Source organism: Miniopterus schreibersii (assembly GCF_964146895.1).
Source record: "Miniopterus schreibersii genome assembly, chromosome: 17".
In the NCBI taxonomy this organism is placed as follows: domain Eukaryota; kingdom Metazoa; phylum Chordata; class Mammalia; order Chiroptera; family Miniopteridae; genus Miniopterus; species Miniopterus schreibersii.
The window spans coordinates 44,099,643-44,121,860 of record NC_138117.1 but is presented as its reverse complement, the minus strand read 5'-3'; the positions used below and the strand labels follow the sequence as shown (position 1 = coordinate 44,121,860).

Below are 22,218 nucleotides of genomic sequence, written 5' to 3'. Positions count from 1 at the left end.
AGACTGTGTCTCCCCCACTCCTTGGCTAGCAGAGCTTGGGAGACAGACCCAGAAGGCAGGGCTGCAATCCCTTTCTCTTTGGCCAGAACCGCTCCCGTCCCAAACCTGGCCTAGCACCTTGTGAATGCTCTGCGGGAAGACAAGCTGTGTCTCACATGGGCTCCTACTGGGGAGGTGTGGGGAAGAGGGATCCTGCAGCCCCACTGACCCCTCCCTGGTCCTTTAATAATTATGAGTGCACATGTGTGGAGTCAGGTGGGCACAGGTGCACCCTGGGCCCCTCCTCACTGTACCCTGGGAGGAAGTGGACACAGAAGGCCAGTGTAGAGCCTGTCCTTTATAGATCTCTGCCTGTCTTGTCCGTTTGTCTACATATATATATATGTATATATATACACATACATATATATATATGTATACATATAGCTATATGTTTATTTCTATGGAGGGGGAAAGAAGGACTCATGTAAAAACCAAAAATACAATTTGTGAAAGCCCACAGTATTGGTCAATTCGGCGTGGCTGTGAAGCCCCAAGCAAGTCATGTCATGCGGGGCTGGGGCCCTCACTGCTGACAGAGGCCAGCTGGCCCTCCTCGTGGGTCCTCTAGGAGACAGTTGGGTCCTTGGCTTTGGGGGGCTCGGAGCCTGTCAGCAGGGAGATGGTGGGGTCGTCTGCATAGTCATCCCCCTCTGAGAAGTAGGAGCCCTCCCCTAGCTCAAAGAGCACAGGCAGGTCGCTGCTCCCCATGTCCATGGGGCCTGGGTCCATCAGGAACAGGGGTTGTGCCGTGTAGTGCACCAGCTGTTTTCCTGGGGGGTGGGACCAGGTTAGGGTGCTGGCAGGAGGGGACTGGAGGGGATGGGGGGACAGGCAGGTGGGGCTTGCTCACCTGAGTCAGGGCTACTGTTCTCTGCCTCAAGAGACCTGGGGGGATCCTGGGGAGAAAGAAGCTCCTGGATCTGCTGGGACAGGAGGGCAGTAAGGGTTCCTGCTTGTCCCGCTCATCACCTCCCCTCACCCCCCTCACCCCCCATTCTACACACACTGGCCAGGCTGCTGTCCAGGTCGGGCAGGTTCATGTCTGGCACTGTCACCGAGGGGCTGAACAGCTGCAAGAGAGGAGGAGAGTCAAGCGGTGCTTATGAGCAGGGTGGGAGGGGGACGGGGGCAGGACTCACATCTAGCAGGGCACTGGTGTCCACGCTGAAGCCGTGGCTTGTCAGCATGGTCTGAAGGTTGTCCAGGTTGGAGTCCATGGTGTCCAAGTGCTCACTGAGCTCGGCCCTAGCCAGAGTGAGTGGGGCAGCTGAGGCACTGCCCCAGACACCCCCACCCAGACACCTTCCCCTGTAGCCACTATCCGCCTGCCAGAGGGCTCCCCTCAGCCACACCCATCCCTGCTTGGGGCCATAGGGGCAGTGTGTATGTGTGTGGAAAGGGCCTGGAAGCCTAGCCACTGGGGGGAGAGTGGCTTGGGCCATGCTGGCTGAGATCCTGTCACTGCCAGGCCCTGTAAGGCCTCTGGCAGCACTTAAAGCTGCCCAAAAGGGTTCGGTGCTCAGAACAGGCTGAGGGCAGTTTTTCAGGCTTGGGGAGGTCTTGCCTTTGCACTGGAAGATAGTAGGGATGGGGAAGGGAGCTGTGCTCAGTGTGTGGTGGGCTGGTCTCTCCCCTGGTGCATGTGGGAAAGACACCCAGGTCTGGTGGCTGTGACTGAGAATGTCCTGGGCCATGGGGCGCACCTGTGACATTGTCTGAGAGTCCAGGCCGGCTCCTGGAGGTTCCCATGGGGCCAGCCCCACATGGAGAAAAAGCCAGTCTGTACAGCAGTAGGGACCCTGACCATAATAACAGCCATGCCAGGCTGGGAGACCTCTCCCTGTCAGTCAGTGACTTGGGGCACTGGCCTGGGCCCCAGAGTCTGGGGGAACCATGCCCCCTGCAGAGGGCCCAGGATACCTGTTCACCAGGCAGGACCAAGTGGTCCACTGCTGGGGAGGGGCCCGAGCTCTGGCAGAGCCCTCCTCCCTCCCCATGGGGGACAGCGCTAACCCTGGCTGGAATCGGCCATGCAGAGAGGAGGAGGGGTAAGGGAAGAGGCGGGCGACCCCAGACATCTGTGGAGTGCGAGCCAAACTGCAAGATACAAAGACAAGAGCCCCCATTGCAGGCAGGGGCCCGGCGGGTGCCGTAACCCCTGCCCTTATGCACCCGGCTTCTGGGGGCAGGGCCTCTGCTGGGCAGCAGGACCAGGTGACAGCTGCAGCCAGGGTGGCCCAGAGAGCAGGTGCAACAGATCACACCACCCTTGACTCCTGCAGTGAAAAGGCTGTGAGGCAGCCTGGTTGGTCTCCACCTCCCTCCCCAAACCAAAGCTCTGAGCTCAAGACCAAGTCTGTAGAGCCTGTACTCAGCCCTCCAGGACAGTCCTAGCTAGAGGTCCAGGCTGTGGTGAAGGGCAGCACTCACTTGTCCAGGCAGGCTACGCTGAGGCACTTCTCAGGGGCCGAGGAGGTGGGTGGGGTGGAGGGAGGCTGGGCCTCCGCATCTGTGAGGGGTGTGGCTGAGGCAGTGGGGGCAGGCTCACTCTCCCCCAGAATGGAGTCAATGAGGGCAGCTGGGGACAGGGGAGTCTCCACAACTGAGGACAGGCGCCTGGGACTCGCCTCCTCCACCTGGGGGCTCCGAGGAGGACTAGGAGGTTCTTCCTTGACTCGCACCAGGGGGCTGCTTGACAAGGACCTGCAGGTGGGGGGACACACATTAGCAGGCACCTCGGTGGAACAAAGCCCTCTTCTGACCACCTGGGAGATGATGTGGTCCCCACCGTTCATCTATGCTCCTGGAGGGGGAGGCCAAGGGGCTGCCGGGAGCCAACTCAGTGATGTCAGAGATGATGGGTCCGGAGCTGGAAATGGTATCTGGGGAGTAGAGGCTGGAGCTGCTGTAGGCCGGAGATGGAGCCTGCCATCAAAGGAGGTGACACATGTGGCTGGTGCTGAGGCAGCACCCATCCCACCCAGCCAGGCCCACTGTGCCTAGAGCTTACCGAGTAAGGACCAGAGCCTTGGATGGGCTCCAGGGAATACTGCCGGCTGTACTTGGGCAAGGAATGTGCTGAGCCACTGTCATTCAGCATCAGGGGGCTGTGGGGAAGGGTGGGGTTAGCTGCCTCCTGGCCCTGGTGGCACCCGTGACCCAGTTCTGAGGATTGGGCACCCACAACGCCTCACATCTTTCTCTTCACCCCCAGGATCCGATTCGACTGCACCAGCGAGATGAGAAACTGGATAAGCTGTGGGGGGAAAAGCACAGTTAGCAGAGCTGAGGATGGGGACCACTGGTGCTCTGCTGGCCCGCCTCATACCTTGTTGACGACTTTCTGCTGCTGGGCGTGCTTCTGCCGCAGGCTGGCCACCTCCCGCCATAGGGCCTCATTCTCGCTGCAACAGACCAGGGTGCAGTTGGTGGGGCCAGATTCCAGGAGCACCAGGTTGGAGGGGCTTCACAAACACACCACCCCAACCTGGGCAGGTGCAGGGCTGTTGGTGACCACATATTGCTAGGTTGTCCCCACTATGGACAAGGACTGGCTATGTGATAGGACTAGGGTGCAGGCCAGGGCTTGCTGGCACTACCACCCTTAGAACCTGAAAGTAGCTCAGAGGTGGCCTCAGAGAATGGTCACTGGAGCATATCCCCCCAACCAGGTGAGCGGGGCTGTGAGCAGGTCTGCCCTTCTGGTAAGGAAGCCCTGCCAAGGCCCCCCCATGTCTTCTTGACAGAGTTGATCCTTTTGGCCTCACTTAGAGAGGTACCCATGTCTGGAAGGCCAAGCTCACCTGGCACCCAATGTGAAGAGAATTAGAGCCCAGGAGCCACTTCCATGACATGGGTCACAAGGACCTTCCCCTGAGCAGCTCTGAGGTTACCCTGAGCCAAGGACAGCCACCCCAGGCTGAATTCCTGAGGTTCCCAGGACCCTCAAATGCATGAGGCAAGCTGGCCTTCCTGGGGATCTTGGCTGAGGGGGTAGCACAAGGCTGGTTATATGGTTATCAGACATGTGCCAGTAGCAGGGGTTCCAGAAAGCACCTGCTGCTTGTTCCCTAGGACTGAGGTGGGGATAGGCAGGAGAGGTGACACCTGTGCTGAGTGATGCCAGGGACAGCGGGAGCCAGCAGGAGGGGCCTGGCCACCCTGGCCTACAGGGGGAGCCTGGAGGGCTGGTGTGAGCAGCCCAAGAATGTGGCTAGTGCTCGGAGGAGCACAGCTCTGCGTGCTGCTGCAAGAACTGGTCAGACCCCACCTCCTGGGAAAGGAGGATGGCCAGGCAGGGGCCTGAGGGTATGCAAGTCCAAACCTAATTCTGTGTTTGGGGAACAAAAGACCTGAGAGCACCGAAAGCACCTGCCACACATACTGCAGGAGGTGGGGAGAGGCCCAGGACACAGTGGCCTGCTGTCAGTGTCTCACCCTTGCCTTTGCCCTGCCTGTCTATCCCCACCCCCCCGCCATGCGACCTACTGCTTCATGGCCAGCAGCTTGGAGTCCATGCTCTCCTGCTTCCCCTTCATCAGCTGCACATCGGTCAGCAGCTTGGTGACACTGTCCTGGTGAATCTTTATGTCCTCGCTCTTCAGGGTGGACACCTGGGTCCACATAGAAGGGTCACTATGATGGCCGCCCCAGAAGAGGTGGTCTGGGACATGGGGGAAAGGGCAAAGGGGCTGCAGCCTGGAGGGGGCCATTAGGAAGAGGGCTTGGTGCAGTGAGGCCGGAGGATTTGGGGATGGGAAGGCTGCTACTTACGCTGGTCACCTTCCTCTTGATGTTCTCAAGGAGCTGTTCCTGTCCACGCAGGAAGCATGGATGCTGAAACTCAGTGTCGTCCCTCTCTGGCTTGACCAGGCCACCCTGCTCAATGTGCACCACCTTCCGGAAGCCATCTGCACATGATGGGGCAAGGGCAGCACTGCCTCAGGACTGGGGACCAGACCCCCCCACTCTAGCCCAGTCAAGCCCCACTGGTGGATGAAGGGAGGCTCCCCTCACACTCAGCACTGTCATCTCAGAGTCCCTGCCTGCAGGAGCTGGGCAGTCTGGGTCTAAGAGACCCCATGTCCCCACACAGATGTGGCCGTGGCTGGCTGAGGCTTCGTGAACTTTTCCCTGGGACCTCAGGTTCAGTCCCATGAGGACTGTTTTCCCTGGGGAAGAGGACACCTACCCCAGCCTGGGGATCAGGGATCAAAACCTGGTGGCTCTGTCCTTCACCACAGGCAGGGTCACTGTGCTGGCATCCTGCTGCCCCACCATGAAACCCAGAGGGCGGGGCACTCACACATGTTAAGCTGCCGCACGAAGCTGGCCATGTTGTTGTGCTTGAAGTACTTGGGCAGCACCTCCTTGGCAAACTGGCCCTGGTCGTACACATGGAAGCTGTTCCCACTCTGCCAGGAGACATGCGGGTGGAGTCACACTCATATCCTGTGGGGCTGAGGCCCTGGGATCCGTAGGGCTGGAGAAGGGTGAGGAGCCTCATCACAGTCAGGGAGCCCCCACCCCAGGGTCCTGGAGCTTCCCCAAGCCAAGTTTACATTCATGAAACACCACAGCCCTTCAGGCCCATTCTTTAGGGGAATCCCACTTTAGCTTTAATAAGCAAATTTACCCTAAGAACAGCTAAGACCCCAAATTAAGGCAGTCAAGAAAATGGGAACCTTATTTCAGTTATTCTGGAGGAAAAAACAGTGTGCTCAGACATGCAATTTCATTTTCATCTTGGCATCTGAGATGAGAAACAGACTATACAAAATCCCTACACTACTTGCTTCTTCCATTTCTTTCCACAAGGGGTGTCAGGGTGCGGACATGCAACCCCGTGAATGTATTAAGGCCACGGGGCAGGCTCCCTGTGTTGGGGAAAGGAGTTAAAGATACTGGCAGGGAAAAGCCAGAATGATCCCTGCAGTGTTAATCCAGGACTGGAGCATTCCTTTCCCTTTCCCTTTCCTTTTTTCTTTTTCCTTTCCCTTCCTCTTTCCCCTTCCCTTTCTTTTCTTTTTAAAAATATGTCTTTATTGATTTCAGAGAGAGAAAGGGAGAGGAAGAGATAGAAAAAAAGAATGGGAGAGAGATACATTGATCGGTTACCTCCTGCATATGCCCTAGGGATCAAGCCTGCAATGGAGGTATGTGCCCTTGGCTGGAATTGAACCTGGGACCCTTCAGTCTGCAGGCCGATGATGCTCTAACCACTGAGCCAAACCAGCAAGGGTTCCATTGCTTTTCAGAGAGTGTGGGAGAGAGAGAAACATCAATGTGAGAGAGACACATTGGTTGCCTCCTGCACATGCCCCCACTGGGGCCAAGCCTGCAACCGAGGTAAATGCCCTTGGCTGGAATCGAACCCAGAAACCTTCAGTCTGCAGGTTGACGTTCTACCCACTGAGCAAACTGGCGAGGGAGAGATATCTAATTTTAAAACCTTGTGGCTGCCTAAGACAGTGGATAACAAATAGGCTCACCAGAAAACTTACAAGGAAGAGCTGGGGCCCAGTGGTTGAGCATCAACCTAGGATCCAGGAGATCAAGGTTTGATTCCTGGTCAGGGCACATGCCTGGGGGGTGGGCTTGAACCCCAGCATGGGGAGTGCAGGAGGCAGTCAATCAACGACTCATCATTGATGTTTCTATTTCTCCTTTCCTCTCTGAAATCAATAAAAATATGTTAAAAAAAAAAGGAAGAGCAGGGTAGAGATACCAAGAGAACTTTGAAAAGCTGCAGAAGCCACATGCATGTTTAGGGCTGTGTGCACACTCAGGGAACACCCTAGAAAGCCCTAAGCTCTCACCTCTGGCTGATCTGGAGACTCTGCATAAGCAGGAAGAAGAGGATGGAGTTGTCAACTGCCTGGCTGAGTGTTGAAGGCATGCCCCCAACACATACCCAGAGTCCCCTATCAGAGACTGGAAGATTTACTGGTTCCTAAAGGAAATTTCTGTCCCCTTCACTACCTGACCACTAAGGTAAGTGAACAAGGACTTCAGTGGTCACAAACAAAGAATATAAAAGGTGCAGATTTCCCTAGTCGGTTTGGCTCAGGAGTTAGGTGCATCGGCCCATGGACTGAAGAGTCTCAGGTTTGATTCCTGGTCAAGGGCATGTACCTGGGTTGCAGGCTCAATCCTGGCCAGGTCAGGGCATGTGGAGAGGCAACCACTGATGTTTCTCTCTCTCTGTCTCTCTCCTTCCCTTCCACTCTCTCTAAGAAATCAATGGAAAAAACATCCTTGGGTAAGGATTAACAAAACAAAAACAAAGTACAGTCCAGATTTAGTTCAGAAAAGTCAAATCGCAACAGCTACAAGAAACAGCAACAGCAATAAATCCTAGGGATAAAAGGGGGGGCGGGATCTGATATCTAGAGTTTAATATATGCCACATTATGCTAATTAAAAGTCTAGTTTTCAACAAAAAATTATGAGACATGCAAAGAAACATGGTATGGCCCATACACAAGGAAAAAAAGCAATCAATAGAAACTGTCCCTAAGGAAGCTCAGATGTTTGACTTACTAGACAAAGACTTTAAGTCAGCTATTTCACATGTTTTCAAAGAACTAAACAAAACTGCATCTAAAGAAATAAAAGAAAGCATGACAGTATCTCACAGAATAGAGAAACAAAACAAATAAAAATGAACCAATCCGAAATTCTGAAGTTAAAAAATATAGCAACTCAGATTTAAGATCTGAGCAGGAAGAAGGAATCAGCAAACATGAAGATACTCCAATTGAGATTATCCAGTCTGAGGAACAGAAAGAAAAAACAAACAAAATGAACAGATCCTCAGAAGCACGTGGGACACTACCAAACCCCAACATATGCATAATGGGCATCCCAGGAGAGGAGAAAAAGGGTCAGAAAGAATATCTGAAGAAATAATGGCCCCATACTCCCCAAATTTGAAAAATATTCAGGAAGCTAAACAAACTCCAAGTAGCGTAAACTCAAAGAAATTCACACCTAGACACTTTAGAGTCAAACTGCAGAAAGCAAAAGATCAAGAGAGAACCTGGAAAGCAAAATAGACTCATCATGCACAAGAAATCCTTAGTAAGATCAACAATTGGTTTCTACCAGCAACAGTGGAGGCCAGAAGGCAGTGGGGTTATATTAGAGGTGCTGAGCCTTGGTGTGCCTCAGTTTTTAGAGTGTCAGGCCAAATGCTGAAGGGTTGCAGGTTCAATTTCCAGTCAAGGGTATGTACCTAGATTGCAGTTTTGATGCCTGCATCAGGCAAGGCCCGTGCAGGAAGCAACCAATTGATGTGTCTCTGTTACAGTGATGTTTCTCTCTCTCCTCCCTCCCTCCCTCCCTCCCTTCCACTCTTTCTCTAAAAAAAAAAACACCAAAACAAAACCCCCCCCAAAAACCCCAAAACTCAATAGAAAAAATATCCTCTGGTGAGGATTAACAACAAAAAAAAAGGTGCTGAAGCACTCTCCCTCCAGGGAGCACACCTGTGCTATTCCCTTCCCCCTCAAGCATGTATTTCCTGAACTCCAAGGGACCCAACAAGACTTGCAACCAGGGGAGCATTGGGCAGTGGCAGCTCATTTCAGGCTAACCCCCTGAACATGTCTCCAAGGTCCCCTTTTCTGACTTCTCAGTGAGCCAAAGCAGTCCAACCTAGGCTCTCCTGTTGCTTCTTCTATGCCCTTCTTTGTTTCACTGTCCTTAGTGTGTTTTTGCTGTGCTCAATAAATTCTTGCTTGCTTTTCTACAAATAAGTAAATAAATAAATAAATGTGGTAAAAGGGGGAAAAAACCCCAGTCAACCAAGAATTCTATACCCAACAAAACTAGCCTTAGGAAATGAAGGAGCAAGTTCCACTTCTGGGATGGCAGTGTGAGCAGACCCATTGAACCACTTCGAAGTAAAGCAAGCATAGCTTACTAAATTAACATAGTCTTTGGAATTGTCCCGAAGGCATATAACAACAGAAAAACATTTATTTACGAAAATCTTCTAAAACTCTTTAGGAACAGTGAGTCTAGCATTTGAGCCACAACCCACTCTCCCCTTGTCACACCAATTTGCCTTGATTGACACTACACTTTGAGGGGTATAGCCAAGAAGATGTGGACTACTCTCCCCTCAGTTTCCAATCAAGGCTGACTGTATCTCATGAGGGGGCGGGGCACAGCATTTCTAGCATTTCTCATCTGACCCAGCTCCAAGGTGAAGAGGCAAAATGGCTGGGGATTGCAACAAAGAGGTTGGGGGTCCCCTTCTTCATTTTGCCCCCACCCATAGAATAGAGGCTCTAACAAAGGCATGGCAGGCTGAGAATATTGGGGCTCCCATTACCCTCACTCAGCTAGCAGGTAGGACAGAGCATCCATGCCACAAGAGGCAAGCTGAGAAGACAAGAGGCTACTGCCCTGTCCAGCACCCAGAGTAGTAGTTCAGAGAGTTGGCTCAGGGGACAGGCAGTCCAAAGGAAGAGAGCTCTCTAAAGCTCTCCCCAAGGGGACTCACTTTATTTGAAACAGAGGGTGAGAAAGTTCAAGCCTAAGGGTGTTCTTGAAAACAATAGGTCCTCCAAATTAAGAGTAACAAGCTAAACCAGGGCCAGCTTGTTTACACAGAAAGGAGACAACTAAGAGCCCTCCTGGGCTCAGAGACCTCAAAAACTACCACTGCTCCAATTTAGTTTGGATCAGATTGCTGAACAATTTGTGCCCTAGGGCACTGTCAAAAACAACAGGACAGTAAGGCAGTAATTATAGAGTCTAAAGGCTGGTATAACATGAGGCAGTGAACTAAGAGTTCAAAGAAGGAGGAAATAGACCTCACTTAACAGACCAGCCCCGGCACAAAACAAATGAGCAAAAAACAACAAAAACAAGCTTAGGGGTGGGGAGGGTGGAAATCATCTAGAAGTACTACATTACCCAAAATGTAGTTTTTATTTTTTTGGTTGATTTGTTTTGAAGGGCGGGGGGGGGGGGGGGGGGGGAGAAACATGGATTTGGAGATAGACCCTGAGCCCTGTGTTGTTGTTTTTTATGCCCCTCACCCAAGGATCCATTCCCATTGATTTCAGAGAGGGAGAGGAGGAGGGAGAGAAATATTGGTATGAGAGAGACATCAACAGGCTGCTCTCCATACACACACCTGGACTGGGGACTGAACTTGCAACCTGAGTATGTGCCTGAAAGGGAATTGAACCAGTGACCTTCTGGTGTACAGGATGAGGCTCCAACCAACTGAGCCACCCAGCCAGGGCTTTTTTACTTTCTTAAGGTGGAAGCTTAGAAGTCATTTTTATTTCCTAATAGTCACTTCATTTCCTGCTAGGCACTGCTTTAGGTAGATCTCACATTTAGAGAACAGGCATTTGGTGGACTGCTGGGAAGGTCTGTGGCATAGGACATGGAGATCCTCTCAGATGGGAGATGAGGGAAGAAAATACAATTCCTTCTGGGGCTGTAACCTCCTCCTTAGTCTTGATGAAGGCACTCCCCAGGTGACATCTACCATCCATCTCCATGACTTAAACCACATCCTGCCTTGCTCCCAGGACAGACTGCTGAGCTCCACCTCTGTTAACTGGGCAACTCTACACAGCTGGCCATTAGGTACTCCCCCCAATACTTCTAAAAAGGAACATATAACCTACATCACATTTACCATTTTAATCACGAAGGTGAAATGATTTTGCCATAGAGTTGTTTACCACAAGCAAGGAATAGAAAACATTTTCCATCACCCCCCAAATTACACTTATGTTCCTCTGCAGTCAATCCCTCCCTCATCTCCAGGCCACCACTGATCAGACTTTTGAACCCATGGTATTAAGTTTTCCAGAATGTCATGTAAATGGAATCACAGAGTATATAGCCTTTTGTGTTTGGCACCTTTCACTGAGCCTAATGCTTTTGGGAGGTAGCCAGTGTTGCATGGGTAAGCTGCTGAGTAGCACTGCAGTCTGGTTATCCAGTCACCAGTTGGTGGCCACTGCGGTTCTGTTCTGTTTTGACTATTATGAATAAAAGTGCTATCAGCATTTGTGTCTGGGTTTTTTCCTTCTAGAAGTTTTATTAGTTTTAGCTCTTACGGGTCTATCTCTGTTCCGTTTATAGTTGTCTAACGTCACTTGGCATTGGTTATTACAGCTTTGTAGTAAGTCTTGAAATCACATGGTGTGAGTCTACCAACTTTGTTCTCCTTTGGGAAAAAAAGCTTGGCTATTCTCTGTCCTTTGCTTTTTCATATAAACTCTAAGATCAGCTTCTCAATACCTGTATAGATGCCTGCTAGGAGTTCACAGGGATTGTGCGGAGTCTATTCTCATCTTACCAATACTGAGTCTCTGCTTATGACCATGGCACTTCTCTCCACTTATCTGGGTCTTTGATTTTTCTTAGCAGTGTTTTGTAGTTGACCCCCAATGACCCCTACCTCTAGTTCACACCTGTACTGTCTCCTCCCATGATGTGCTGGGTTGTTCTGTGTGACAAGTAGCATCCAGCAGATGTGATGGCACTCAAGAACACACTGCAGCCTGGCTGGCGTGGCTCAGGAGTTGAGCATCGGCCTATGATCCAGGAGATAGTGGTTCGAGTCCCCGTTGGGGCACGTGCCCGGGTTACCAGCTCGATCCCCAGTAGGGGGCGTGCAGGAGGCAGCATCAATGAAACTCTCATCATTGATGTTTCTATCTCCCTCTCTCTGAAATTAATAAAGACATATTTAAAAACAAACAAACAAAAAAACACACTGCAAAGCTACTCTGGGCTCTGGCTCTCTTAGATTACTTGCTCTAAGTTGACCTGTTGTTGGCAGTCCGGAGTGTCCCACATGGTGAGGGATTAAGCCTCTTGCCAATAAGCAGTGCAGTGAACTTGGAAGTAGGTCTCATCCACAGCTGGGTCTTGAGATGACTGCAACCTCATGAGAGACCTTGAGCCAGAATCTGTCAGTGACTCTCAGAAACTGAGATAATGTGTGCTTGTTGTTTTGAGCAGTCACTTTCAGGTCACTGCTCACACAGCAATAGGTAAGGCAACTACTAGTTTGTGGTTTTTGACACTCTTGTAAACATTTCCACTCTAAACGTGTATCACTAGTATTTAGAAATACAGGCTGGGGCAAAGGAGGCTTATAGTTGTTTGTATGGAAAAGAATACAATTAATAAGTAATAATACAAGAATAAACTCTGTGCCCTGGCCAGTGTGCCTCAGTTGGTTGAGAGTTGTCTCATGTCCCAAAGGGTTGTTGGTTCGGTCCCTGGTTAGGGCACATGCTCAGGTTGTGGGCTCCGTCTCTGGTGGGGGGCATGCGGGAGACAGCAGACCAATGTTTTGCTCTCGCATCGATGTTTTCCTCTCCCTTTCCCTTCCTCTCTCTAAATGACAACGTTTTCTAGGAATGGAGACAGTCTTATGTCTTACTTTCCAATCTTTATGTTTTTCATTTGTTTATTTGCCATATTGTTTGACCACAATGTCCAATGCATTGTTAAAGAGAAGTGCTACAACCCTGACGGTGAACCCTGTAGTGGTCAGTCCAAGTGTGGCTGGGGGCTAAGAAAGCAGCTGGCGTCAGGCCAGAGCTTTCACCCCGTGGGCCTTAGTGGGCTGTCTCCAATCAGGAGACGTGGAGTTCCTGGCAAAGGCAGGCAGCAAGCAATGGCTGGATGTCAGCAGAGAGAATTTTGACTTCAGAATTGGTTTCAACAAGCCCAGCCGGCGTGGCTCAGTGGTTGAGCATCAACCTATGATCCAGGAGATCACTGTTCTATTCCTGGTCAGGGCACATGCCCAGGTTGTGGCTCAATTCAGGGTAAGGGGTGTGCAGGAGGCAGCTGATCAATGATTCCCCCATCATTGATTTCTCTCTCTCTCTCTCTCTCTCTCTCTCTCTCTCTCTCTCTCTGTCCCTCTCTCCCTTCCTCTCTCTGAAATCTATATATATATATATATACATATATACACACATATATGTATATATAACAGAATTGGTTCAACCATTGTCTAGCTCTTAACTTTAAGTTTCTTGATGTCTTTGAAACTCAGTTTTCTTATTTACAAAATGGCCATTTGTCACCTCCCTGCATGGTTGTGGATGGAACAGAACTGATACACATAGAGCTCAGCCTCATGCTGCACATAAGGAGTTAACAAGGACAGCTGTGATACTGCTCACTGGTCATCACCGCAGCCAACCATTCGGGCTTAGGGAGGCACAGGGAGCCTCCAGCCTTGCAGAGCACCTCACATTCTGCTCCTGGAGTGCCATAACCTGGGGCACTCCTTCAGCACTTTGGGTCAAGTGCCAGATCACCAAGGGCGGGGCCCCCAGGACCTGCTGGGTCCTGCCAGTTGCCTGAGAATGGGCTCAGCAGGCTTTTGGGCCATAACAGGCTGAGCCAGGAAGGACGGGTGGACCTGCCTGCCACGGGAGCTCGGAAAACGGTCCATGGCCAGCTCTGAGTGCCCAGGCCAATTCTTTGAGTGGTCTCATGGGAAGACGGTGACCTAACTGCAGGGACCACTCTGCCCCAGACTCTCCAACCAGAGACCTGGCCTCTCAAGTGACCCTCTGACCACTGGCACTCACACGGACCACCTGGGTTGGACCCTGGCCTTGGTGACCTCCAGTCACTAAGACTCTGGGATTTCTCCCAGCCCCACACAACTGTTAGGGTCATTCCTACTTCCAAAGAGGAGAACTGCACTGACCAGGCTGGGACTAGGATGAGGCCCGAGAGACACCAGGGGCCAAAATTTAAGCAGGGCCTCCAAGTATAGGTGGATCTAAAAAGAAGTACCTCCTTAAACTGTCCCTGAGTGCCTCACCCTGGCCATGATCCCAAGCTACACAGACCAGGTAGGATTAAACGCTCCAGCTCCAGCTCCAGCTGGCTCTTCTCTCCACGAAGAACTGGCCAACAGGGCTTAGGGCTACTGTGGCCACTGTGAGTGGAGGCTGTCACAGGCCTGACTGCTATCTGACTTTCCTGCGCAAAGGCTTTGACCAGACTACAGACTGCGGGTCCTGGAAGTATGCCTGTAGGGCTCCACCTACATGTCTCACAATCTCTATAAGCACAAACAGCAAGCAGATTAAGGGGCAGGACAAATCATCCTAGTTGAATTAAGCTCAGACTACCCCAGAGTATCTCTGATGCCCCTCCCTGAACTGGGTAAGACTGTTCCCTGAGAGTTCAGAGAAAGAAAGAGGAGGAGGAAGGCAGGATAAAGGAAGAGATGATGTGCCCTTCTGATGGACGGTCAACTCAATAAAGCTGACTATGGCTACGTTAAAATAAACATAATAATAAATGAGGAGAAAACCATGGGGTCATTTCTCTTGGTCAGTAAAGTTCAAGGTCTAGAACAAGGGGATGGTGGTGATGGGACAGCCTGTGGGAAAGCACAAGACGCTCTTTGGGACTTGTGTCGCCAGTTAAGAAACAGGCACTGGGGAATGGAGAACACCTGCACAAAGATGGCACTGGAGCCAACAGAAAATGTCTCCAATGGGAACACTACATGATTTCTAGTCTCTTTATTCCCAAACACTCTTCAGGCAAAGCAGAGCAGAGCTTCAGCAGACAATCCAAGAGTGAGAGAGCCAGGCCTCCAGTCCAGACTTTTGTTTGGTCCTAAGAGCTTAAGATTATGAAAGGGAAGCACTTCAAAGAGTCTGAGAACCTCTGCCCTGCCTGCTGGCACACACATTTCGGCTCTCAGGAGGTAGGGCGCGACCAGGGAGCCTTTTTAGAGGCCACATATTTGCCCTGGGATTTGGCTCTAGCTTCCCGGGACACGACGTTACAGCTAGTATGTGAACAGCAGGTTTTCAGCTACAATTGCAGACAGTCTCTGATTTACCTCTGCAGACCGGAGCTGTTCGGTCTTGCAGGGTCAGACCATGTAAACAGGACTGCTGCCAGGCAACTGGGCACAGGGACGTAAATAAAGACGCCCAGTGAGGAACGAAAAGTAAAGCTGCTCTTGGAACCCCAGCTGTGGTATCTGGGCACAAGTTCGAGATCAACCCTAACTTCACGACGTCTTACTTTCTGTTTTCGCTCCTTTTTCTTTTTGCACTAGAGCAACGCCCTCGGACTCATGAGCTAAGTCCTGATGTTTCCCGAATAGCGGCCGACCACACAACTGGTAACTCATTTGGGAAAACAGAGAAGGCCACTGGACACAACTTTCACTAGCGAACCTGGGTGCCGTTCAAAGGACAGACCCACCTCCGCAGCTGCCCAACAGGTAGCAAAAGCCCAGGAAAGGGAAGCACCCCTGCCCCCCAGGCAAACTTAGCGCGGACAGGAGCGGGCGGGGAGAGGGCCTCGGCCGCTTTTCCTCCCTCTGGGCCCTCCGCCCCCACACCGGACGGCCGAGGCAGGGGTCTGCCCTCACCGGGCTCCAGCAGATAAGCGCGTCGGTGTCCGGGTCGCTCACGAGCGTCCACAGCTTGGTCAGGAAGGCCGGGACGTTGCTGGGCCCCGCAGCGCCGGGGCCCATGGGCAGATCCATACCGGGCGGGGCGGGGCGGGGCGGGGCGGGGCGAGGCGAGGCGGAAGCAGCAGTCGCGGAGAGGCCGGGGCCGGGCTAGCGCCGCCGCCGGGTCTGCAGGCCGGGCCGCGCCACCGCCGCCCGCTGCGCACACACGGCCGCGGGGCCTAGCATGGCCGTCGCCATCTTGCGACGGGCGCCCTCACGCCGGCGCCGCCTTTCTGCGTCCACACGGCGCGTGCACGCCGGCCCCGCCCTGGTCTCGGGCCCCGGCCGGCTCGGGACGCCGCGCGCCTGCGCATCCAGGCTTCGCTGAGCCTCACCAATCAGACCGCGCGGGGCGGGCGGCCGCGCCCTCTGACCCCGCGGACCCCGCCCCCAGGCCCACGCGACCGGGTCGCTGCCGGAAGTGGCGGTGCGGTCGGGACCCGCTGGGGAGAATGGCGAGCGCGCGGAGCTCGGGGTGCGCGGTGGCGGCGGGAGCGCGGCCCGGGAAGCGGCTGCCGGAGCCGGAGGAGGTGACAGCGGGCTGCGCGGGACGGGAGCGGTCAGCGGGGCTGGGTCCGCGGCGCCGGTCCCACGTGGTGGCTGGGGCGCGGGGCTGAGCTACGTGTGCGGCCGCGGGCCCACGCGAGCTGGCCCAGCGTGTGGCGAGCCTAGGAAAGTGAACAGGAGTCGGTTTCCTGTCCTCTGCTGAAGGCGGCCCTGGGGGGCGTCCTAGGCAGAGAGCACGTCTCGCGCGAACGGGCCTGGAGTGGGAGGCGAGGGGACGGGTCTGTGGGGGGGCAGAATGTCAGAGCAGCAGAGAAGTGGGAACGGGACGCAGCCCCCTGTGCAGCAGCCTCTCAAACCCTTTGCATTATGCCTCCTACCATTCAAAAGACTTTAGCTCACACCTGCGGTAAGTACTTATATACTTATACGTCACATGTGTTAGATCTGTTGTAAAAATAAAAGAGGCTGTGAGAATAAGGAAGCGTGAATAGAATCCAATGCCTGCCGCAATGGACACATCGTTTTAACTGGACTTGTGGGCACTAACGCTGTCCATCTGACCCTTGAGAGAGTATATATCAGAATTGCTTCTATGAAAACAGAGTTGAGTGCTGTGGAATAAATGCAGACTGTTCAGTTAGGTGAGAGACTTGTAAATGTTGAGAAACAGTGAAATCTAGGATTCTGCACTTAGATGCTTCTTAAATGTCTGCAAGTTCTTGTTCCATTTTTTTAAAAAGAGGAATCTGTTTTCTTTAAAAAATTTTTAAATTGATTTTTTAGAGAAGAAGGGAGGGAGCAAGAGAGAAACAGTGAGACACATCGATTGGCTGCCTCTTGTATGTGCCCTGACCCAGGACCAAACCCACAACCCAGGCATGTGCCCTGACTGGGAATCGAACCCCCCACCACTTTTCAGTGCACCGGATGAAGCTTAAACCAACTGAGCCACACAGGCCAGGGCCCTTGTTCCACTTTAAAGGCAGTGACAAGGCTGCTCACTGTGTATTGTGTCTGTAGAGTTAAGGATGAGATGGGGTCTGCTCAGAAAGGACGGGTCTTGCTCCATGGGTTGAACGGGTAATCTTGTTTTTAAGTCAAGCTTCATTTTTGTCATTCTTCAACCAAACTTTGCACCCACTGCCTGTCCCAACCTGGTTGGGTACAGAGGCTATTCAAGTGAGAAAAGCCCCTTAGGAGTTCTGGTCCTTTGCTGGCCCCAGTCCTTACCCTAGTGCCCTCAAAGCTCTGGGGCCTCAGATGCCAGGGTGGGTGTGGCAGGTAGAGAGTGGATGGGAACTGAGCTCTAAGAAGGGGACATTGTTTTTCAAAGTCTTTTCCATGTCAGATCCTGGGACTTAACTGTCCCTTCCAAGGGCAGGTAGTCATGGTGTTGGAGGAGGTGGACAGTAAGGAAGACCTGGGTAGGTGGCTGGTTGTAGTGGAAGTGGAGGCTTGTGACCTGAGGGCTGTGACTTGTGGCCTTGGAGGCCGGCCACAGAGAGCTGCAGGTCAGCATGCAGCCTAGTGGGCAGGCTGTGGGGTCTGCCATCATTCATTAACACTGTGCTTCTTGCAGCCCTCTCTGCTTTGGGCCCCTGCTCCCAGCCTTAGGGATGACAGCGATTCTGGCCTCTCTGACAGCAAGGAGAGTATATTCTCAGGCCTGGAAGATTCTGGCAGTGACAGCAGTGAAGACTCCACTGAGGGACGTGATGGGGCCAGCAGTGGTGAGGGCCACGTCAGTACAGAGAAGATCACCGGGCAGCAGGTGGGTGACCCAGGATTCCTCATTGGGCTCCCCTGTCTCAATAAAATTAGCCAGGAAAGAAAGCACCCGCCAGGCCTTGGGTTCTCTGGGGTGGGGCTGTCCCTGCACTGCTTTCTCCAAGTTTCCTTAGGAACCCCCAGGCCCTTGTCCCTCCTTTATGCACCTGGAACACATCTGGGACTCGGTGGAACACTTGTTTGAAGCTGGGGTGCTCTCCAGGGCACTCAGCCCATTTTGCTCAACTCAGTCATAGGCTGGGTTTCATAGGGGAAATCCCGAGGTGAGGATTCAAAGCCAAGGGACACAGGAGAGAGCCAGTCTACCCCACTTGACCCCAGGGGCCACCTGTTCTGTGATGATGGGGAAGGCTGCACCCTGCTCTTGTCTGAAGTTAGAAAAGGGAAAGAAAAGCTTAATTCAACTGAAATATAACATTTGTTAGTTGGAATGTTCTAGAAACAAGTTTATAACTATTTATACTGGCCCTGTGTTCTAGAAGTGAAGACCTTGGCTTGTACAAAGAAGTCTGCTCCCATAATGGAAACCAGAAAGCCTTGCTGGTTTGATTTGTTTCCTTAGGAAGAAAATCTAAAACCAGACTTAAACCTCCACTGTTCAGGCTTTAACTGCAGTGCTGGGCTCACAGAGGAGATGGTACCATCATTCTGTTGACCCTGGTGTGTAGGACTGTGGGAAACTGTTCCTCCTCTTCTTTTTAACTTCTTAAAATTACAAAAGATAGCCTCCTTGACAAAAAAGTGAATAGATCTTCCATCGGCAGTGTTCAACAAAGGGGAAGTTCCCACTAATTGCCCTTTTTCCAGTGGAAGCCACAATAGTTCAAGCATATTCCCACCTTAGAAATTAAGGCCTGCACATTAGTGTTTAAGTTTTCATCCTCTCCTGTCCTCACTCAGGCATGTTTCCCATGCTTTTCAGAGAGTGGAGGGAGACATCCATGTGAGAGGCACATCGACAGGTTGCCTCCCTCATGGGCCCCGACTGGGACCAGGGATGGAGCCTACAACCGAGCCCTTGGTCGGAGTAGAGCCTGGGCCCCTCAGTCCGCAGGCCAGTGCTCTAGCCACTGAACCAAATGGGCTAGGGCTAAATTTTTATCCTTTCTTATAAACAAGATATTTATAATAATTTCTAAAATTCAAGTTTTTTTAATGAAAAGAATTTTTAATTTAAACTTTTCTAAAGTAGGTAATGTGTGCAGGTGTCCCCAGAGGCTGTCCAGTGGAAGGGGTGCTGGCTCCGGGTGTGCCCACTCTGTTCTCTCCGAGCCACCGGACATGGACTCGTGCACCTGGCTTCTTGCTCAGGTTTCTGCACCCATGTCACTGGCTGCTCTCTGCAGTGCTGCCATCTGGGGTTAGTGGAACTGAGGCTCCAGCCCAGGAGAGGGTACCTGCCCCACCTTCTCCAGAGGGCAAGATGACATCTGAGCCTTCAGTCTCAGGAAGCTGGATGGGGCCACCTGGATGAGGGCAGTCCTCAGGGTGAGGGTGCCTGTGGCTCTGCAGCAGCCCAAGCTGTCCCCCATGCACACCCAGGACTGTGGCCCCCCCAGGCTATGCAGGGGCAGTGTCAGGACTTCACCTGCCTTGGCTCCTGCCAGTGAGATGTCCTTCTGTTTCACTCCCAGGCTCTGAGGGCCATCTCTGTCTCCTGTGGGCTATTCTGCACAGGAGCCCTATAAGTCACGTCTCTGGCTTTTTTGTGCTTTAGCTGAAGGGTACAATCAGCTCCTGTTGGAGGATTTTCTATTCTAAAGAAATGTCTTCATGACTTTCAGTTTTTTCAGGGCAAGAGAGCAAATTGAAGAGGTTGGGGTGTTCTGAGCTCCTCAGTGGCAAACCCCCCATCACTCTTTTTTTTCTCACCTGTTTCTCAAAAGCTGTCTGTACCCGCCACTTGGATGAGCTGGTTATTCCCCTCCATGTCTACCGTTCATGCTTCTCTTTGGGTGTCTGAGTCCAGTCTCCATCATGTAGCTTTGTGGCTGGGAACTGAGCCAGCAGGCCAGTCACTGCTTCCTGCATGTTTTGTCCTCCCATGTGCTCACATGAGGCATCCACGTGGACCTATGAAAGCCTGTCATAAGCTGCTTCCATGGCCTCTAGTTGGCCTGTTCCTCTCATCCTGGAGCTGATTGAGGGTTGCTTGTCTGCTCGGACCTTCTTACCTTGTTGGGGAGGTCAGGGCCCTCTTAGGGGTTTGCTGGCCCACCTTTACCTGCCAGAGCTGGTGGATTGTCACCTGCCACACCATGGAGGTTTTTTCCCAGAAGTTTTTGCCTCTGGGGGTGGGTCCTCAACACAGAACCCCCTTCCCATTATGATAAGCTCCAGAAACCCATGCCAGCAGGGACATCCACTTCTGCTGCTTTGGCTAAATGTCCAGGCACTTTAATGGAAAGTCTCTAAGGTTCTTTGACACCTGACCATGGCCACAGCCACTGTATGGTCCTTAGGTGAGCTAACTGGAGAGGGAGATGACTTCTGTTGAGAGCAAACAGCCCCACCCCCGCCTTTTCTCCTGCTGCCTCCCTCCCAGGGCCTGGCTCACACCAGGCTGCCCACACCCACCATGCCAGCAGCTTTCTGCTGACTCCTCTGCTGTGTGTTCCCGGCTGCCACTTAGCACTGTCGCTGTTTCCTCCACATTTCACCAGCCAGAGTGTCCCTTATAACTTTCCTACCAAGGATGGGGCAGCCCCCCCCAGCGACCACTCTGCCATGCTGTCAGGCATCCTCAGCCCCCTGCATACTTTGGGCTCTAGCTCACTGCTGAGGGGAAGGTGTGGTTGTCTCTGACTGTTCTTTCGAATCCCTTTTCCTAGAATTCCCTTTTCACTCCCCTTTTTCCCTAAAACTCAGTTTACTGCCCGGCCTCAGGTTCGTTTTCTCTTCCTGTGTGGAAACAGCTATGTGTTTACCTGTTAGCCCATGTCCTCCCCGAGTGTGGGGTTGGGGAGACACAGGTCATCCTGACAGTAGATTTCTGAGCTCTCACTTGGCCGTCAGCTGGAGGAGCTCACTGAGGAAGAGCGAGGTATACTTGGGCTACACATGGGTGAGTGAGCACAGACAGCCTCGCAGGGCAGCGTCGGGTGCTGGCCACTCCCCCACCTCTCCTCCCCCCACAGTGGACCCAGATCTGTTGCTGTGCTGAGTGTAGTTGGGTGGGGACTCGCTGCTCTGCTGCAGTGACCTCCTCGCCGCGTCCGCTCTGCCCCAGCACCCGTCCTGTCTCAGCCCCTCAGGGCTAACAGCCCTGTCCCGGTCCTTTGCCACCCTGTTTACCTGAGTCCCTGTCTACCAGGCCAGTCACGCAGTGTCCTGGCCACACTCTCCAGCCCTGCCCTTCACACTCTTAACAGCATGTCAGTGTCTTTGAGCCTGCTGCTGGGAGCCCTGTGCCAGCTGGCTGTACCTGGGTCACTGAAGGTGGCCACACTCACCTCCATGTCTCCCATGTCCGCCTCCGTGCTCTCCTTGGCTCTCCACTGACCACCCACACCTGTCCTGTTTCTGCCCTGGGGCTTAACTGCTGGTTTTAGCCCCCCCCCCCACTCCACCCCCCCAGGGCTTCCCCCCAGACCCCCCAACAGCACTGTGGTGTTCAGCAGGCCTTTCCTATCTCACAGCAGAGATGCCATGGTGCCCTTGTGCCTGCTCTTGGTTCCACATGTTGAGTGGACTTGTGCCTAAAGCCATTTCTTCCCTTTTCTGCTCGTTTAGATCCACTTCTACTTGTTGTGTTGGGTTTGGTTCTTTCTGTTTATATGGGGTCTTTTTCTATTTTGTTTTCTTAATCTTTTGTGAAAAAGTTCCCATTTTCATTAGTTTCCATGCCACAATCAAGAGACCTAGTAATATTTTAGCCCAATGTGTAGTATTGTCCAGATAATTTAAGGAGTCCTGCCTGTGCTGTCTGTACAGAGCTCACTGTAGACCCTGGGAGTGGTGCGTGGGGACTCCACCATATTGGGCTGCTCCACCCACAGCCCCTCCTCAGTCCCTGGGTTGGGGCAATTGCCTACAGAACCCCGCTTCCCTTGGGGCCTGCCTGTGGCCCCTGAGCAGCCCACATGGGCAGGTTCAGGGGGGCAGTGCCAGGTAGTGCTTGAACCCATCTTGGGCCATGTAGATTTGGCACCCCCACCACTCTGTGTGTGTGCCTGAGGAACCAGGGTTTTGGATGCTGGCAGCCGGGATGCGGTGGTGAGCAGGGACCTTCATTTCTGAGCTGGCACCCTTTTCTGTTTTATTCCTTAGTGGTCTTGTTTCTTAACTATAAATGTTTTTTAAATGCACTGCCCCCTGGCGGCTGCCGGCTGCCCTGCAGCGTCAGGTTTGGAGGAGGATGTGATGCCCCAGGAGGGCTGTGC

At 52.7% G+C, this 22,218-nt stretch overlaps 2 protein-coding genes across 3 annotated transcripts in view; one reads left to right on the top strand and one right to left on the bottom strand.

Moving 5' to 3' along the window:
• Nucleotides 1-411: 411 nt before the first annotated feature.
• Nucleotides 412-15,747, bottom strand: HSF1 (heat shock transcription factor 1). Of its 2 annotated transcripts, XM_081116547.1 has the most exons (14): nt 15,458-15,747; nt 5,348-5,456; nt 4,816-4,952; nt 4,531-4,655; nt 3,371-3,446; nt 3,237-3,298; nt 3,053-3,149; nt 2,831-2,967; nt 2,473-2,745; nt 2,056-2,139; nt 1,182-1,287; nt 1,047-1,112; nt 893-962; nt 412-812 (listed from the first exon to the last, which is right to left on the bottom strand). In XM_081116547.1, exons 1-14 carry the CDS (start codon nt 15,572-15,574, stop codon nt 607-609), a joined length of 1,665 nt encoding a protein of 554 aa, XP_080972673.1. In that variant the 5' UTR covers nt 15,575-15,747; the 3' UTR covers nt 412-606. The 2 variants fall into 2 exon arrangements, with proteins under 2 accessions (XP_080972673.1, XP_080972674.1); XM_081116548.1 differs by lacking the exon at nt 2,056-2,139 and having other exon boundaries at nt 15,458-15,641.
• The window catches only part of BOP1 (BOP1 ribosomal biogenesis factor), a gene marked incomplete at its 5' end in the record, with an annotated part of 21,012 nt that continues 14,519 nt past the window's right edge, over nt 15,726-22,218 (top strand). The window contains 4 exon segments of the mRNA XM_081116546.1: nt 15,726-15,824; nt 15,827-15,968; nt 15,971-16,071; nt 17,628-17,819. Of these exon segments, the coding sequence (XP_080972672.1) occupies nt 15,726-15,824; nt 15,827-15,968; nt 15,971-16,071; nt 17,628-17,819 (534 nt within the window).

Bases quoted from the DNA above. Each gene is read 5' to 3' on its own strand.
- HSF1 (XM_081116547.1), bottom strand. From the start codon at position 15,574: ATGGATCTGCCCATGGGCCCCGGCGCTGCGGGGCCCAGCAACGTCCCG. The intron at 2,746-2,830 runs GTGGGGACCACA...CCCCACCTGCAG, and splicing joins TCCAGGAGCATAGATGAACG to GTCCTTGTCAAGCAGCCCCC. The intron at 1,113-1,181 runs GTGAGTCCTGCC...CCTCTCTTGCAG, and splicing joins ACACCAGTGCCCTGCTAGAT to CTGTTCAGCCCCTCGGTGAC.